Source organism: Sinocyclocheilus grahami, unplaced genomic scaffold (genome assembly GCF_001515645.1).
Source record: "Sinocyclocheilus grahami isolate Dianchi unplaced genomic scaffold, SAMN03320097.WGS_v1.1 scaffold5.1, whole genome shotgun sequence".
Taxonomy (NCBI): Eukaryota; Metazoa; Chordata; class Actinopteri; order Cypriniformes; family Cyprinidae; genus Sinocyclocheilus; species Sinocyclocheilus grahami.
Genome location: NW_015505184.1, coordinates 5,259,831 through 5,271,197, shown reverse-complemented (window position 1 = coordinate 5,271,197; position 11,367 = coordinate 5,259,831). Strand labels below are relative to the sequence as shown.

Below are 11,367 nucleotides of genomic sequence, written 5' to 3'. Positions count from 1 at the left end.
TTTACACTACCTCGCTTCACCACAGCGGGATGGCGCAATAGAGAGTGCAGGAATGATGAACGCTTCATGTGTTAACCGAGATGTAGTCTTTCGGACGTTTTCGGTTCATTCCGCTATTCTCCGTCCCGCTCTCGCTAGTTCTCACGCAGCCCTGTCCTGCTCCGCGCTGCGCTGGAAAATGGCAGGTCGGCAAGTTGAAAAGATTCGTGCGGAATGAAAAGGAAAAAGAAATCAGTCCTGTACTCTGCCGAGGGAGTAGATGGGAGTTGAAAACCTGAGTCCGGCCGAGAGTTAGGATCGCACATTTATTCGCACGCGCGAAAGAAAACCGTCAACGCTTTTGCAACGATTTGCCACGGGTAAGTTTTCCCAAGTTTTGCACATTGCGTTACTTTACTCTACTAAACGGGATGGCTAGCTAGCAGCCTCCAAATGGTGGAAAAGACGCGAAGTGTGCTGCTACGACATATAAAACACGGACTTGTTTGCTTCTAACGACAAGCCAACGTTTTATCGCAAAATTTCGAAGAAGCCGTTTGCTAAGATCGCGGATTTAGTGGGCGACAGAAATGTGCAGACCGATATGCGTTTGGTCTGCATGATGCAGAAGCATGTTCGCCTTGCCTGATCAAGGCAGCAGATACACAGTTAACAGCCTGCAAGAGCTGCAGCGCGTGACACGACTCGAGCACCTACTTTAGTATTTATGCCACAAACTCAACTTTTTAAATCCAGATTTAGACCCTTCTGAATTTGAAGTGTCCATTTGTCAGTCACCGCTTATATTCGACGCCTTATACAGCAGTTAGCTCTAGATTAGTTAAGTTATGGTGGTAGTGTTGATTCTTTTAGTTTAACAGCACAAGGATTTTTCACTGTTTGTTTGAGATATAGCCAGTTTGTTTCAGAGCGAGTTTCTCTCAGGATTGTTCCAGGAGAGGGGAATGTAAAACCCGGAGTGGAACCGGAGCCGGAGGGTCAATCTCTGTCGCTCCGTTCCACTGTCTGGAGTCCGGTCGAATGCGTTTTCGACTAACGTGTACCTCTAGTAGTGGTCGAAAGTGGACAAGCTCAAAACATTTCACACCCTGTTTACACCTGTATTTAGCGTTGTCCACTTGTGATCCGATCGACCAAAACGCATCTTAAAGGGGTCATATGATGCGATTTCAAGTTTTCCTTTCTCTTTAAAGTGTTACAAGCTGATTGTGCATAGATAAGATCCCTGAAGTTGCAAAGACTAAAGTCTCAAATCCAAAGAGATATTCTTTATCAAAGTTAAGACTCTGCCACGCCCCCCTAAAATGTCTCGTTCTAGCACGCCCCCACATATCTACCTCACTATGTGGGAATATTTGCATAATGCCGCCCAAATGTTCACGCAAAGAAAGAAGCCGTGGTTTCAGTAACCGCAGTTAGTGTTGAAGCAGCCATGTCAGGGAGACGCTGTGTGTTTCTAGGCGAAAGCAAAAGCACTTTATTTGGCCTTCCGAAAGTAGATGCATTTAGAAATCTTTAAGATGACTTACAACAGAACAGCAATGCATTTTATGGACGACCGTTTCGTGAACCTAGGAGAGGAGGTAATTCTGACTTTGCTATGACAATCTGGCGCTTCTGAATCAGCTACTGTTTTGTTATTAGTTTAAGTATTTGCTATTGACTGTTCAAATGCGGAGTTTTGCGCATCGTGTGTGTGTGTGTGTGTGGAGAGAGACAGCGTCACATCTCAGTGGAGTCAGCTGTCTTAACCGTGGCTTGTGTGCTGCAAACACATACCAGCTTCATCACTGTGTCACGAGACTCTGTTCCCCTTTCGGGCTCTGTCTTTACATTTATTTTGAAAGATGAAGCTCGTGATTATGGTAAGGGGTGTTACATTTCCAACGAGTGCTTGCGGTGTTCGGCCAATCACAATGCACTGGGTCAGCTGGCCAATCAGAGCAGACTGCGCTTGTCGGAAGGAGGGACTTTGTTGAAAACGAAGCGTTTGAGAGAGGCGGGGCATAGAGGACCTACAATAATGTACAGTATTTGAAAAATAATGTGGTTTTTGAACATTAAAGCATGTCAACATATTCTGTTACACCAAATACACAAAATAATGATCTTTAAAAAAAGCATCATATGACCCCTTTAATACCAAGTGTAAAGGCCTTATTAGTCTGTGCTTTGCGTCTCGTTAAGATTGCTTTAGCTAAGCGAAGAAGTAATATACTAAATTATACATTTCTGTTCAAAAGCAGCATGAAACGAAAATGAAAATTCACCCTAGCTATTTTGAGATTACAAGTTATAGATATAAAGCTGCAGCCTTATCTAATATCATATCATAACATATGCTAAATGACTAAATGTAAATGTTATCTACCTTCGTATGGCAAAATGCTGTCATCTGAATAGGAATATGCACAATCTGAAATTTCGAGGGGAAATATTTTGCATTGGATTCAAGTTTGGAAAACTTTGAACATGCAAATTACCGATATAAAGCTGATTAGGTTGGAAGTAATGCATTGCCACTTTATTGATAACGGACAATGGAGCTTCTTTACCTGCTTAATTTTGCCTAAAGTTTGCCGCACCTTGCGAATTATTTATCCATAATCCGATAAAAAAAATTTCAAAATCCAATCAATAGCCAATTGATAGAACCAAGTCCTCTTCTTTTCAATAATTTGTTACACTCGGATGTATCTCACAATATGAAAGATCTGTTGCTGCTTTTGTTTCATCTTGATTTCCGATTACTCTTCTAAATAATTTGTAAAGTAACATTGTAAAAAAAATTATAGGAACTGTGCAAACATCTTGTCATCGTGACAATAGTTAAGAAATGTAAGAGCAATAATTTTTCTCTCATCTGCCAAGCGAGTAGTCCCGCCTCCAGAGTTACACCATTGGTTGAGCCAGTGTTGCTGTGTTGGGCTTGTCAGGATGCTCAAACAAACAGAGCAATGTTTTGAAAGCACTACAGTGTTTACATTTTTCATGGGAATGAACTGTAATGGCTTACTAATAGTTGGCCGCACATTAACTTGAGAACGTATTTTAAAATAAAAAGACCCACTTTAACTTTAATTAGCAACATTGTCCTTATCTGAACCATTGCATGCCATATATCCAGAGGGTATGTTCTGGATGCCGTTCCTTCAGTCCTGCACACTCCAGGCTTTAAAAGGACATATTGTTTGGAGAACACTGTCTGTCACCAGACTCATGGGCATTAGTCAAGGTACTTCGGCCAATGAAATGAGAGAGGAAAAAAATATTGCATAAGTTTTCCGTACTCAGACAGGCTCATCGTTTTCCTTCTCAACAAATACTGTGACTGTCCTAATTTCTTAAAACTAAGACGGGTCTCGTGGATGGATTAAAACTCCTACCTTGGTAGCCTGAGGCTGAAGACATGCACAATATGACAGAGTATCCTGATCATGTTTTCTCAGCAGAAGCCCAAGCAGAATCCAGTCCTTTCCCCTGTGTTTGAATGATCATTATGATGATAATGTGCCATAGTCCTGATTAGACAAGCCTCACCCAACAAACATTTAGATTTTGCTTTGCTTGTTTCTCATTCAGAATACTTAAAACATGTCATACAGGCATAAACATATTCCTATAATGAGCAAAAAAAGTTATCCACTGCAGAGAAGCAGTATAGTTTAAAGGTTTAGGGTTTGATCACTGCCTAGATACATTTTCTAATATTAGAACGTTTGCTTGATTTGCCCCAGCTTCTCTGGTGATTCTTGAGCACATGGCCATATGCTGCCCAATAGGAATACAGGATTACCTTTTCCCTTCTGTAGCAACAGTGAGTTTCCTGCCTCGATTCATTAATTATTTTGTGCTCTGCCTTGGTCACAGTGTTTTGCCAACTGCTCTGCTCAGACTGAATAAAGAGGAGGAAAGGATGCGTACGAATCCGTCAGCTGTCGTCCTGCAGTTTAAGCAGTGTGCTTGACTGTAAAGATGAGGATTTCTCTCAGCAGAACTTTTAGTTTTAGCACTCAGACTCAGAATGGACTTTTTTTTTTTCCTGAATGAACTCCGTCGTACAGTTCAGTACATGAAATACTTTAGTTATAATGATGAAAAGGCGGAAAGGGGGATGACGTGTTTCGGAGGGGGTGTTTCGGTGGTGTGAGGATTGCGGGCTGTGGTTGGGTATGTCAGTGCCACGTGTCTGCGCTTGCACCTCTCTTCTCCACACAGAGGATGTTGGACTGAGACCCTAGTGCGCCTGGTCAAAGTGGGGTGAGTGTTGCCTTGTGATGCCTGCGAACACTTTGACGTTGTTTATTAGAATGCAATCTTTCCACGGGGTCGGCAATCCTTTAAAATGCCACTTTATTGGTATATGAGCATAAGCCCCTAATTCGAAGGTGCGCATGCGCATGAAAAAAATTATACGTTTAGCCATTCCGTCATATAAGTGATGCATATTGCAAATGTGCTTAATATCAACTGCGTACTGTAATAATTGGAATAATATGGACGTCATATTGGATTATTTTGAAACTTAAGTGACCTGTGCTCATTCAGGAATGCTATTCCCAAAAACATGCTATTTTTTTTTTAGGCAGTTATCTTTTTGATTATTTGCTGAAGTTGAAATATTTGGTTACTAACTGCGACATTAACGGCTTTGATATTTCTGACTTTAATTGTTTCAAGGTAAGGTTGTTCCTTGGGTTTTGTTTGCTTTAAGACTTTGGAGTTTAAAAATTCACCTGGTCTTACGAATTACGAATCATATGACGCATGTATGAGGTGCATCATGTTTAGTGCATTAATACAAGTTTGATTTCAGTCAGATTGTTAAAAAATGTGTATTTTAAAAATGTAAACACTTCAGTCCGACTAAAATTCTTCCTGTTTTTGTGAAGTCGGATTAACAGACCTAAGTCTTTGTCCAGCATGTTTAATCAGACTACAATTGGCCTCGGCATTGTGCATTTTCTCTGAAAGACAGAGGTGACGCACAACGCTTATTTAATGCTTTGAATATTTTACTGCGCATTCTGTCATGTATACTTCGACCGAGATGAAGGCTGTAACTGGACTATGCAAAGCCTTGCTGAAGCTCGACTGTTAAGTTGTTGTGATTATTTTATTGTTATTCTTTTAGAAAGACTTTGTGTTAGTGTTTTACTCTTAATATACTTGCTTTTTTCCATACAGTTATCCCGTTACACTGGGAGGATCACATCTTGAGAGGGAATGTTGAGCAACCTGCTATAAGACGACACCAGCTGATTTGGCAAAATAAATCTGTGAAGGACTTCATTCTTTATTTCTTTTCCGGAGCCTGAATGAGCATGCTGCATTTCCTCTGTTCCATCATTTGGTTGAACCGTGGGTTCAAGTTGAGAAAAGTGGCCTGCTCGGCCAACACCGGTCAGGTCTAAGCTGTTGCTACCGCGCATGCCCGTTTATGAGCTCCGGTCAGAAGTGCTTAGCTTTTAACCAAACGTCCCACGGTACAACATCATTTGCACCCTCGCAAAGTTTCATCCCCAGTCCGACTGTCAGTTCATACTCTGAAAATGGCTGCCGATGGCTTCCAGTACAGATCTCTGTACTCCTACTCTAAGGACTGGGAGGATGACATTGACCTTGAGCCTGGTGATGTCCTGACGGTCGACAAAGCGTCTCTGCTGTCACTGGGCATCAAAGAGGGAGAGGAGGAGCACCCAGAATGCATCGGCTGGATCTTGGGCTTTAACGAGCGAACCAAACAGAGGGGAGACTTTCCAGGGACGTACGTGCAGTATGTGGGACCTGTGAAAATGTCAGTGCCGTCCTGCCAGCCTTGTTCTCAGAGACCGCTTCCTGCTGTTCCCAGACCTGAGCCAACAGCCTCCTCGCAGGGTAAGACTGCCTGCTTTTACTGTGTTGACCAATGACTAACCTGCTTAATCTGTGCTAAAGAGCTGTCATAACCTGTTTTGTTTTGGGGACTGACTGCTAGCTTGTTGAATCAGGCCTCAGATCTCTCGTAATAAACATCTGTGAATTTACTTACTTTTTGGGGGGGGGTGGAAAAGAAGGATTTTGCTTTTGATAGCAGTCTACTGCAATGCAATTCTGCATTGAATCATCTAGAGATTTTTCTAATTAAATTTTCTTTTTGCCATTTACACATAATTAAGTTTTTATTTTATTTTATTTTATTGCCATTAATGGTTCCATGAAGAATCTTTTCGTTCTTTATAATAAAAAAATTAACGGTTAGGTTATTCAAGTTCTTTAAACTAAAAAATGTATCTTTTAAGAACTGTTCACTTATATGTTATTTGGGGAAACTAAAAAACTAAAATGGATTTTCTATAGCATTGCTGCGTAAACCTCTTCTGGATGCTACCTTGTACCCTCTTAGTTATCTAGTGTCTCCTTTCCCAAAATGTCTTTGCTCCTGTGTTGCTCTGGCACTTTCCCCAAGCTCTTTCTCCTCCTCCTTTTATGCCCTCAGGAAGCAGTAAATTATAGTATGTTTGGAGGCCTGGCAGTTCACCAGGCCAATCTGGAGAGTTATATGTATCAGGTAGGGCTTTCAGCTTCATCTGCACATTCCCACTCCATCAGGTGATTTTTGCTTCAATGTCTCCTTTGTGTCCCTTTTTTGGACAGTTAAAAGTCTCCAGCACTGCAGTGCACACTAAAAAGAAGTTGTCATATTCAATCTGGGATGCTCGCTGACTAAAAAGAGAATGCAAGAGAAGTTTTGGTGTACTTTGAAATGTTGAATTACAGGACCAGATACGGACAAATTAGATTCTGCTTTCAAGTTATATTCAGATCAAGAAAAATCTATGGAATTCTGTGTTGAGTATTTTAAAATACAAGAGGCAAGAAATGTGAAGAATTGTGAATGATGGGTGTTCCCATTCTGTGGAAATCTGGAGTTTTGCAGGCACAGATTCCGGCTAGGCCTAGAAACATGAGCAGGTAAAATAATTGCTCATCAGTGTTGCTTTAGTGCCTTCTTTCTAAAAGTAAGTTGCTACTAGCTTAATTCGACTAACTTACATATTTCTCTCTGCTTTTCTTATGTAGATGTAGGGATTTGACCTACATGCCTGAGACATTTGCCTGCTGCTTAAATGGATTTGCATTGTGAATGTAGCATTGAAAATATGAATGTAGAAATTATGATCCATTATTAAGAATCTGGACATGTCATGTTAGATTAAAGCCCTATTCGGACGGGACTAGTTTTAGAGGGGGTTGAGAAATTTGTGTTTCACCGACGTATTTAATCCCGTCCGAATCTGCCACGTCTGTGTTTTTCCTCACACAACCTCTGTAATAATTCCAGAGCAAATTACCTACTGTTTTTCAGCAAACTCAGTAGGGCTGGGTTTTGACACAAATTTCACGATTCGATTCGATTCTCATTCACAAGCTTGTGATTCGATTCGATTACAAATTTGATTCGATTCGATTCAATATCGATTATTTTGGATATATGTCTGGTACAGTACATGCCAAATTTTCTCAAGGAAAAAAAAATCACAGTTGGTACTAAATTACTATAATATTGAAGGTTAAAATTGACTGATTTGTTAAAATTACTCTTAATGGAGTTTTTAAAATAAAGTTACAATTACATAATATTTCTACTTCAATTCTTTTCTTTTATATATATATATAAACATAATGGTGGCTGTCATAAAAACTTGATGGATTTATTCAAACATAAATTAAACATTTAAGAACAGTAAAAATTATAATGAATATGTTATATAGTGCATATATTTAGCAAAATGCCCCTCTCTACAGTTTATTTTTCTATCTGACTAATGAGTTTATGGTCACCTAATATGTTTTTCTGAGGTAAATGTGACATTGTTACATTGTTTACAAGACGTTATATTGACATCTTTGCACAGAGGAAACGCTGATTGAGCTGTTACATGAGACAGGATACGGATTGTAAAGTTGTACTCTTTCTTTTAACTTGCCTTCGGATGTTTAGTCATGTTTATTTTGTGCTGAAGCTGGTATTAATGTGGAGGAGATGATCACTTCACGTGCACCTCGCGTTGCCGCGTCTGTTGAACTGAGGCGCTACAGCGATCTGTCACTCCACATTAAATAGTGCCAAAACAACATTTATTGTTTGAGTACTGCAATACAATGGACATAATTTGAAGTCTGAGACTTTTTCATATAAAAGTACCAAAGCACAATGCTTATTGTGATATATTGGATGGGAAGTACCCTTCAATGTTCCATCCATTAACTGAAAACAGGCTAGACTAATTGATTCTTGGGATTTAAGAATCAATATCATTCCGTAAAAAAGAGAATTGATTAATATCGAGATATCTATATTTTTTACCCAGCCCTAAAACTCTGTGATCCTCTGAGAAAACTAATCCCGTCCGAAAGCGAATGTCTGTGATTGCCAGTGATATTTTTTTTCACAACGCGTTTCCTTGTGTGTTTTGGCCAACATCAATTAGAGGCTTGATATATTTGGCTCCCGGCAAAGAAATAAAACAAAAATAGCAATAATAAAATCAAGAGCCAGATCACGTAAACTGTTAAGACTGGCTATTGTAATATCAGCATCAGGTAAGTTCATACTCGCATTCATTTCTGCACTCAATTCAAGCGGTAACCTCCCGCTCTCTCTCTCGTGAAGCCAACACGGAAGTGACTTAAACTGTAATTCGTCAACTGGCCGCTAGAAGCTGGCTGCAAAAGGGAGTCAATCCCATAGACTCCCCATGTTAAAATGGCCAACTTTACAGCAGAAAAAAACATGTTTACAGCCTGGTTCAAAAAATGATTTTGGTCTATATAGCTAATTTTGCCCTTCATGACAACTGTGAGGGGGGGGTGAATTTTTTTATAACTCATCCGATTAAATTATATTAAGCCTTAAAGTTCTGCATAATTAAGGGCGTGGCCACTTGAGTGACAGGTGGATTGCCGCTGCTGACAGTGCCGTCGAGCTAGGTGGATGTGGCTTCAGCAACCAGCTCCTGCCTTTTTGCCCATTTTCGATTATCCGGGAGTGACATGCGGTGACGCGCTGTCAAGATGGCGACGGCCCGCTCCGCCCACTTTGAGCTTCAAAAACGCTCTTCAGAAAACTACGGGTGACATGACGGACACTACGTCCATATTTTTATACAGTCTATGACTCAATTACATAATGTTTTAATTACATATGTACCTTTATGAAAATTAAACATGGGTTTACTACAAATAAATAAAAAAATAAAAGTTCAACTAAATTAACCACACATTAATATGGTTATGCTATACTAGCCATTTAGCTTCACCATGGTATTTGTGTGATTATACTAAATGGTAATCAATCTGAATGACTATACGCAATGCATGCATACAGAGCACGTGATCTCTGTGACGCCCAGATGTACAAAACGGACCCTCCCACCTCTGTAATAAACATGGAGATGTTAGTCCCGTCCGAATTGGTACATGAAAATCGCAGACGTCAGGTGATAAGAATCGAAACTCAAATGTAGTTTAGAAAACTTGTCCCGTTTTTGTGGTCTTTGATTTCGTTGAAAAAAACACGAGCTCTGCACGTTTCAAAATCAAAACGCGACGCGGGTGTTTTACATGAATGTATCTCTGAAGGAAACCGACTGTCTTCAGAAAAGTTTCGATGGCATTTTTATTTTATCTGATACAGTAGAATTCATGAGCTGAGCTGCTTTGATTACAGCCGTTACTAGCCATTACCGCTAGTTCTACCGCTCTCAAAGCACCTCCTGCTGGCAGACAGCAACATGTTTGCTGTTGCTCAATTTTTTGTTTTCTGCAGCAACTCGGAGCACTTTTCATACTCTCTATCCTGGCTGAAGCACATTTGTTTCAATCTATAAGAATAATCAGCCTACACTACCAGTCACAGATTTTTTTAACAGTAAGATTAAAAAAACAATTTTTTTTAGGAAATTCTCTTCTGCTCACCAAGCCTGCATTTATTTGATCCAAAGTACAGCAAAAACAGTAAAATTTTGAAATATTTTTACTATTTTAAATAACTGCTTTATATTTCAGTAGGCCTATATTTTAAAATGTAATTTATTGCTGTGACCAAAGCTGGATTTTCAGCAACATTACTCCGGTCTTTAGTGTCTCATGATCCTTCAGAAATCATTCTAATATGCTGATTTGCGGATTATCAATATTTAAAACAGTTGAGTACATTTTTCTTTTCAGGATTCTTTGATGAATAGAAAGATCCAAAGATCAGCATTTATTTGAAATAAGCTCTTGTAATATTATACACTATACCATTCAAAAACTTGGAGTCAGTATAATTTATTAAAAAAAAATTTTTTTTGGGGGGGGGATTATAGAAATTTATACTTTTATTTAGCATGGATGCTTTAAATTGATCAAAAGTGATGATAAAGACATTTATAATGTTACAAAAGATTTCAGATAAATGCTGTTCTCCTAAACGTTCTATTCATCAAAGAAACCTGAAAAAAATTATGTGCTGTTTTCAACATAATACATGTTTTTTTGAGCAGCAAATCAGAATATTAGAATGATTTCTGAAGGATCATGTGACTGGAGTAATGATACAAAAAATTGTGCTTTGAAATCACAGAAATAAATTACATTTTTACATTTTTCCAAATAGAAAACATAGTACATAGTAAAAATATTTCAAAATGTTACTGTTTTTGCTGTATTTTGGATCAAATAAATGCAGGCTTGGTGAGCAGAAGAGAATTCTTTAAAAAAAACATTAAAAATTTTACTGTTCAAAAATTTTGGACTGGTATATTAGCCTATGGTTTGAAGTTAAATATAATAATAATTAATAAGGTGAGTCTGAGATGTTTATTTGACAGTGGTTTCACATTTCTTGTTTGTATGAAAGCTAAATACAAATAAAAGGTGAACATTAATTTATTTGTGCAGTTTTTTTTTTCTAAAAAATTAGGTTTCATAGACTTGGCAAATTCATTTTTCATAAGTTTGTAGGTACAGACATCTGTTGTGGGTGTTCTTGGCAGTTTTTATGAGGCTTTTTTAAATAATGTTCATCTCGATATCGGAATTATATCGTATCGACCGAAATTAAGAAATATATCGTGATATAAATTTTGGCCATATCGTCCAGCCCTATCTTACATATTGTGAGATCTGTGTAATTGCTTATTTTTAATAATGTAATGAATAATCAACTTCTTTATAAAATATTGCGTATATTCTTGAGCTTTTAAAACTCAATTTGGTTGTTCAATAAATCTTCACTTAAGCTCAACTGCTTACGTAATATTTGTGCTTAGAAAAATATTTATTGCATTTTATTATTTATAGTTTTATGTTGTTATAAATAGATTGTGAGGGAAACTGTTC

At 38.5% G+C, this 11,367-nt stretch overlaps 1 protein-coding gene across 1 annotated transcript in view; it reads left to right on the top strand.

Moving 5' to 3' along the window:
• LOC107586063 (phosphatidylinositol 3-kinase regulatory subunit beta-like) overlaps window positions 1-11,367 on the top strand; it is a 39,728-nt gene continuing 28,361 nt past the window's right edge. The window contains exons 1-2 of the mRNA XM_016273283.1: window positions 1-359; window positions 5,188-5,877. Coding sequence (XP_016128769.1) covers window positions 5,553-5,877 — 325 coding nt within the window. The 5' untranslated portion in view covers window positions 1-359; window positions 5,188-5,552. The remainder of the gene's footprint in view (window positions 360-5,187; window positions 5,878-11,367) is intronic.